Source organism: Sitodiplosis mosellana, unplaced genomic scaffold, assembly GCF_009176505.1.
Source record: "Sitodiplosis mosellana isolate CC-2019 unplaced genomic scaffold, AAFC_SMos_1.0 Smas_scaffold_6166, whole genome shotgun sequence".
Taxonomy (NCBI): domain Eukaryota; kingdom Metazoa; phylum Arthropoda; class Insecta; order Diptera; family Cecidomyiidae; genus Sitodiplosis; species Sitodiplosis mosellana.
In genome coordinates this window covers 5210987-5218863 of record NW_022601407.1, presented here as the reverse complement: position 1 = coordinate 5218863, position 7877 = coordinate 5210987, and the positions used below count along the sequence as shown (strand labels likewise).

The 7877-nt window shown below is 35.2% G+C and overlaps 1 protein-coding gene across 6 annotated transcripts; it reads right to left on the bottom strand.

Moving 5' to 3' along the window:
• Positions 1–184: 184 nt before the first annotated feature.
• Positions 185–7624, bottom strand: LOC129575147 (glycerol kinase-like). 6 transcript variants are annotated; one of them, XM_055458097.1, is made up of 10 exons: positions 7366–7624; positions 3060–3135; positions 2628–2898; positions 2230–2447; positions 1991–2089; positions 1673–1789; positions 1085–1452; positions 789–994; positions 459–561; positions 185–376 (listed from the first exon to the last, which is right to left on the bottom strand). In XM_055458097.1, the coding sequence occupies exons 1-10, from the start codon at positions 7368–7370 to the stop codon at positions 241–243; spliced, it is 1599 nt and encodes a 532-aa protein (XP_055314072.1). In that variant the 5' UTR covers positions 7371–7624; the 3' UTR covers positions 185–240. The 6 variants fall into 6 exon arrangements, with proteins under 6 accessions (XP_055314072.1, XP_055314075.1, XP_055314073.1 ...); XM_055458100.1 differs by lacking the exon at positions 7366–7624 and adding an exon at positions 4759–6792; XM_055458098.1 differs by lacking the exon at positions 7366–7624 and adding an exon at positions 4337–4749.
• Positions 7625–7877: the final 253 nt, after the last annotated feature.

Sequence of the window (7877 nt, the reverse complement as noted above, 5' to 3'; positions counted from 1 at the left end):
TTTTACGAAAAAAAGTCCATTGTACCAAAAATCTCAACCATTCTTCCCTGTGTGCAGATACATTGAATCTAAAATATTATCTCTTTATACCCTATATGCCCCGCCCCGTATGCAATCATTTTTTGAAATGATTTTTTTTTCACGGTAGCGTCCATAATCATTTTTCTAATTACTCTTTTCTGTCTTTCGTTATGTTATGTTTTCTTCCGTTGAAAGAAAAAATGAAGTTTTGTGTCCGGCTCATGATTGAATTTCATACGAATGTGATGATCGATCAACAGCCATTTTCCATTTTTTATAGCGTTTGTCACGATCTTCAGCCGATGTTAGCGAATGGAATATATCATATGTTGGCACTATTTTATTTGTTCCCAAACTGAAACACACAGAGAGAGAAAAGAGGAAAACACATGAGAATCATTGAAATTAACAAGAATGAACAAACAATGACCATTTACCTATCTCCAAAGTCGTTCTGCAAACAAAACACTTCCATGTCAGTTGAATGGGCCGCTACAAGTGCAACACCAAGTGCAGTTGTATCATGCACCTTTGTTCGTACTGTGGAAGAGAGCATAAATGTTTCATTTTAATCCAACATTTATATTGAAACGATAATTTAAATGGGAAAATGTTTAATAAAGAATGCACTTGAAGATGAATGGAGGTGATGATGATCACTCATCTTTTTGAATAAACCATTTTCAAGCCAATTTTTCGTCACGATCATTCTTCTCCTGTTTCCTAAATGATAATACACACTCAAAAATAGATGCTGATACACTTACAAACTGGTAATCCACTTAAATCGGCTTGCAATTGCATCAGCAAATTATTCTTCGACATTGGACCGTCAACGTTGAGTTTCCGTAGTTTCATGCCCAAACATGATTCGAGCGCCTTGAGAATGTCGTGCGTTTGGAAGCAAATCGACTCCAAAGCGGCACGAATGATATGGTTTCGGGTGGTGAATGCTGTGAGACCACAAATAATTCTATTGAAGAGCAAAAATTTAAGAGAAATTTTGAATAAACGTGGAAAGAAGAAGAATAATTATTGGTTTGGATTTTTAAAAAAAACTTACCCTTTGGCATCGCTTTTCCATGATGGTGCATATAGGCCATTGATGGCAGGTACAAAGTAGACATCACCCGTTGAAAAAACGCTCGATGCCAATAGTTCGGAGTTTTCGTGTGACTTCAGCAGACCGAGTTTATTGCCCAGCCATTGCAAAGCCGTGCCACCAACTGCTACTGAACCCTCGAGCGCATATATCGTTGGTTGATTTTTACCCATTTTATAGGCCACCGTCGTGACCAGACCCTCTTTTGAGAACACTCTCTCTTCGCCGGTGTTGCACATCAAAAAGCACGCATTACGGTAGGTCACTTTTGTTTGACCTTTTTCATAACACATTTGACCAATTAACGACGACTGCTGATTACCCATAATCTAATGAATATAACCAAAATACACATTATTGTTAAATGGTTTCTATGACAGTTCAATGATTAATCATTAAATAGTAAAAATACTTTTCATTTCAATTCGGAAATAATAATACTATTCAATCGACAGTTGAAGCGCAACAAAAATGTTGTAATTGAAATGAGCAAACAATAATGATTGAATTAAGCACAAATGACCAATTGATTTGTATTGTGTGACTTACACCACAAATTGGAATGCTATCCAGGGTAGAACCGTTCGATATCTTCCCAAACACTTCCGATGATGAATGAATCTCTGGTAGGGCATCAACATCGATTGAGAATGTTTTCAGCAATTCCTAAAACGAAAAATTATGATTAGTTCTTCACATTGGCCAATTCTATTTCGAAAGAACATGCAACGTTTATCTCTGATTGACGTGTAATTTTTCATACAAAATTACTGTTAAATGGATTTTCTGGGATTTTCATTTAAACTTTTCCGTTGACATTACATTGACATAGTAGTTTTGAGTATAAATACTATTCGTGAAACTTACTGCATCCCATTGAAGTGTTTCCAAGTTCATGAGAAGTGTACGACTGGCATTTGTAACATCGGTTATATGAAGGCCACCATTTGGTCCACCGGTCAAATTCTGTGAATTTTAAGTTTTTATAAGAATTGATTCTTGAATGTATTTTCGCCAAACATGAGTCGATATGAGAGCCTACATGAGTATCGACGATTCTGGCCGAAAAATTTACGGAAATAAAAAGAATACGTGATTCAACTCACCCAAACAAGCCATGAGTCAATGGTGCCAACGAGACAGGTCTTATTTTTGAATGCTTCATTAATTGCAGGTACGTTTTCCTTAAGCCACATTATTTTCAATGCCGAGAAGTATGGTGAGATCGGTAGGCCAGACACTAATTTACAATGATTCTTGTCGCGATTTGGAATTTTATCCAACACCTTCTCCACAGTTTCCTCCGTACGGGCATCATTCCAAACTGAAAACCGAATAAAGTTGATTATAATAAATGAGTATTTTTTTTACATTTTGATTTATCAAAATTGATCATTTGGCAGACTGATTCATCATCCATTTTGAGTTTGTTCACATCAAAAAGTTTGAAATAAAGAAGTTCTACCGTAGATGATTTCACATAAATGACAAAGAAAATTTTTACCAATGGCATTGTGCAAGGGTTTGCCGGTTTGTTTATCCCAAATAACCACTGTTTCCCGTTGATTTGTGATGCCAACGGCGGCAATATCGCTCTTACTGTAAATACTTGGAATGAAATTGTCCAATTTGCGAATGGCTTCGGCCGAACACTTGTCCACTGCATCTAAAATGGTCAATGGATCTTGTTCCACCCAACGATTTTGCGGATGAATTTGTTCGATTTCAATTTCGTGTGAGCATAATTCTTCGAAGTGTGGTTTTGATTTGAAAATCTGCCGGCGAATAAAAAAAACGGTCGAGATGAAATACGGACTTTTTTGTCAATGCACAAGTAAAATGGGTGTTAAAATTGCACGTTTTTATGGTGTCATATTGAAACTTTTTTTTTTAACAACGTTGCAAAAATTGCACTCATTTTGAACTTTGTACTTACCACCACACGTGCGATTTTTGTTCCTTCATCGATGACTGCAATCAATTTCCCTTTGTCGTACATTTTGCTTGTGTCTCTTTATTAACGTAGAAAAAGAATCAGTTCGAGTTAGATTGACCGTTGGTATGAAAGAAAAATTCACAGTGGAATAAATATAACACAAAAGAAAAAAGAACACACTTATAAATTATGAGTATCGAATTAAGTCAAAATTTTCTAAGTAAGTAGTTATCGAATAACGGAATATTGAAAAAATGCGAGAAATTTTAAGCGAAATATTCGGTTACGCAGTGTGCGCGATGCGTCCAAATACGATGGCGTATGGCCAACAATGAGACTGGCTGACCGCCCGATTATGACACCCATATTCATACACACAAACAAACAACAATAATCTCTCTCGCTTCTCGGCTATTTACTCTATATCGTATCGTGCTGTTGCTGCCGATTTCAGTGGCGATACGTCAGTAATTATCAACGCTGTCGGTTTTGATCGCGTTACTATGTGTATGACAGTCGCATATATGTATCGATAGCGCCTCAACTTGGCGTTACACTTTCATTTCAGTTTATTCTTGTTTATGTGTACGTTTTCGTCGAAGTAAATTAAATTCGTTACATGTGCTTTAGTGCGTTTGTAAACAAAATATGTGTAAATAAACCGTGATCCAACTGCTTTATTCATAATCAGATGATGATAAATGCACCAATAAACGTCACATCGAATAATGTGCCTCGCGTTCCGGATGAACACGCTGATAACGATCAAGACATTGGATTATGTTTTCAATTTACTTCGACGCTCATTCGTCTTCATGTCAATTTTAATGATATTTTTAGTTCCTTTTTGGGAATAAAACTCGTTTGAGATATTTATATATTTCAGGCGATATTGATTGACAACTTGATCCATATGATTTGATTTCTTCTTTTTGTATTGAATGTCATGCGGTGAATAAAGAAGAAGAAGAAGAAATAATGGGCAAAAAAAGACATGAGAATTTTTTTTTACAAATTTAGCAAATTGTTACACTTTCTCAACGTTGTCACCGAGTTTCAAATGGCAAAGAAAAAAAAAACTCTTCAATCAAGTGTGTTTAGATCTGTGCGACGTGCGAATTTCATGCGGTTTATCGATAATTCTATAGAATCAATGTAATGAATCAACTACGTTGACAGAAGAAGAAGAGATAGAGAGAGAAATAAGCGCAACTGTTTACAAAGTTGCTCGTGACGGCAATTAGACAACGTGTTTTTTTTTGTAATGTGCACTTTACCTCCGAAGTTATCAGCAGACTGCTATCGTATCGCACAATTTGTTTATATAATTGCGACAGCAACAACCACACACGGTATTCACTTAGCACACACAATATAAACAATAATTCAGATAATTTGTCGACACCAGCGAAAAAGCCGAACAGATCAGATTCCGAACACACACAAAAATGATGAAATCCGCTTGAAAATTAATTCCGTAGCAATTGATCAAAACTTTAACGCGTAATTGTGGCACAGTTGAGCGCTTGACCGATCTCGTTGAATTTTGGCCTCAAAATGAGCGACATTTAAAAATGGTAATGAATACCAAAACATTATGAACAAGATTTCAACACTATAGTACCGCACCAAAAATTACGTGACTTATGACAAGGATATTTGACGGGAAAAAAATGCGTAGAAAAATATATACACACACTTTGTGTTAATCTATGTAAACAGAATTCGATTTCTCTTTTTTTTTGTCGTGTGTTAACTAGTAAATGTGCGACGTTTGATGACGAGAGTCGAAGACGACGACGACGACAACAACAACGACAACAATACGACGTCGATGATGATGATGATATAACCCAAAAACCCAAGAGCCAGACAGCACATTTTCGGAATACAGGAGCGCGCTTGCGCTTGTGTACACAATACATCGATACACGCACGCATCGTGTGGTGTGTGACAGTGCGGAAAAAATGGGACCATTCCGAGTGCGATGTATGCAAACGAAACGCAAGAATAAAACAGCATGTAGAATGTAGATATAGTATAGATCTGGTTGTTTTTGTTTTTCAGCCCATTAAGATATCGTACGATTTTCGCAAACTGTCATCAGGCTATATGTCGGGGCTGAATTGACGACCAACACTAATTTGCAATGAGTAAAGTTTACAAAAATGTAATTATGCGGTGCAATCAGTCTCAAGCCGTGCAATCTGTTTCTGATGATGAAACAAAGATAGATTCAATTGGTTTATAGACGAATTTTCATAATATTTTCTCAACAATTTGAGCTTGACAATATTCTCTTCTGTTGAGATTATAGCATATGATCCGATGCAATCTCGCCAGATGTACGTCTCTTTCCAGCATACTTAAACGATAGAGCAATAAAATGTATATTTAAGCAATATTTTCGACCAAAATAAGAGATCGTACGATGCGAATGAAAACACAGCACGTTTTTTTCCCAGAATATATGCACGACTGTGTCGATGCATGCATACATATGCTTTTGAGGGACGAGCCTCCAAGAAACGCAATGACGTCATCTGTAAGAGCTATTAACTGTAACGTAACGCGTTTCCCTAATACAAAACACAGACGAAGAAGAAAAAAACGGAAATCTAAATTTCTTTCTACACGCCGTACATAAGCCGTATTGATTCAGTTTTCCGTTCGAAATATATAATGTGTAGCAAGTGGGTTCAGAATACGGGGCGTCATTACATGAACTTTGATTTGTGATAACGGATTTATTGATTTTATCTGGCATTTTTATTATAAACAAGCGGAAAATAATTATTCGGAATAGACAGAGCAGACAACAATGATTTACAACCTAAAATTGCAAGGCTTTTTTTTATTGCCCCAGCATCTGTGATATTTGTGTAATCAGCGAGAACCGTTTTCCTGCAGAACTGTTTGTTTTTGCAGTCTGTTTGCACTTTCGCCCCTTTGATTGAAATATTCCCATCAACTCTGTTGATTTATTATTCAAATTTTTGTTCTTTTTTCCTTTTAAAATGACATTGAGCTGTAAAGTTGGACTGTATAATTTGGACACTAAGTTGAACAGCTGAATTGTCTGATAAGAATAACGAGAATCGTAAATTACAATACTGTTTTTGATAAAAATAACTTTGAAATCGGCTTCTTACATGATCACGACATTACTTTTCATGGCAAGTTGAAGTAAAATTCATAATTAGTTTAACAAGCCGAAATTCATTGTTCCCAATGAGTTGTGAGAAAATGTATTTTTATTTAAATTTTAATAAAAAAAAAAGTAATGCAATAAAGATCCCAGACATATAAGTCTAAAAATAATATGAACATGCGTCTGGTGCGTAATTTGAGTTGATCACAAAACAAATGATTCGAAACAAGTTGATAATCCAATCAAACTCTATTCTTGATATTACATTTTAAGCGGCGAGATAAAATGTAGTTGATGGAATGAATAGACTGATTGATTCTGAGGTAATAATCGCTTCATATTACAACACTCTCTCTATAGATGTGCTGATACTTTTGCGTCGAAATCAATATATACTTCGCATTTGTTTTCATTGCGAGCGGAATCATTTCGCATGATTTAAGAATAAACGTTTAAAAAAATTATTTAAAAAAATGGTTGCTGTTTAATTGCATTTGTGTGGGCCGGATGAATCATGTGAATAAGTAGCAAGAATAGCTTGTTCTAGTTTATCATTGTTATCTGTCGAATTGCGCCATACAATTCATTCATTTCGGATGTAATTCCAAAACACACAAATATTCCAATGAAAGCACTCTTCTTGGTGTTTGTGCCTCAAATCTTGATTCACACACGAAACGAAAAAAAAGCATAACAATCAAAAACCGGCGTAGGCCAAAGTCCAATGACCAAATCGGTACCAGTTCGATTCGTCGAATGAATCGTTGTGCAATTGAAAGAAATGACGACGATTTTTAGAAGAAGAAAAAAGCGCACATGATATTTTCAAAGCCAGTTGATTTGCAACTCCAGTAAGTTTTTCTTATCAACCGATTTTATGATCTTTAGCTGCCGTTTGTCATAATCTGACAAATTTCAAATTAAATTTTGAAAAATTGCAGTGTGGCGCTCCATTGAAAATTGCTTGGTGTTCAGTTACTGCGTCTTTGACACATATTTTTGCCGTACAAATCGATCAGACAGCCTGATCACAAATTTGTCAATCATTTCATTAGCATTTAACAGCTGTTGAACAGATTGTTAAAATAATAAACGATTTTGTTTGTTGAGTATCAACGATTATTAATCAAAATTGACAAATAAAGAATATTTACTCCATTTTTTTCGTTGTTTTATCTTCTTATCAATTTTTTACATTCAATTTTTCTTTGCAAAACAAATTGTTTTTAATGTTTCAAATAAATTGAAATATTTAAATAAAATGTTTGGACATGACAACGACGTTAATTCACTTGATATTTCTGAACCGAATGCGAACGATTAAACTGTTCAAATCGAAAACAGCGATTCAGTAAATAAAAAACCACTTGCATTGATTTCATATGACATTAGTCGCAGTAAGCGTGATCGAGTTAACTGATTGAGAGGTATACTGAAAGCGTTGTTGTTTCATTTGAAATACCTGCATGTGTGCAATAATTTTCTATAGAAAAAAAAATGTGTCCAACCGCTATAGTGGCTAATATATGAGTAAATAAAACCGCCATAATAAAGATATACGTGCAAATAGTCACGTTATATTGAGATGTCAGAGTCAACAACAGATTTTTGGAGGAAAATTCCACTCTTCGTTACTTGTGTGTTTTTCTTGAAATGCTCAAAATTG

What these genes read in the sequence shown, in the direction of transcription:
- LOC129575147 (XM_055458097.1), bottom strand. An exon ending in TTGACTCATGGCTTGTTTGG is followed by an intron (nt 2,090 to 2,229) that starts GTGAGTTGAATC and finishes TAAAATTCACAG; the next exon opens with AATTTGACCGGTGGACCAAA. An exon ending in TTTAAGTGGATTACCAGTTT is followed by an intron (nt 562 to 788) that starts GTAAGTGTATCA and finishes TCTCTTCCACAG; the next exon opens with TACGAACAAAGGTGCATGAT.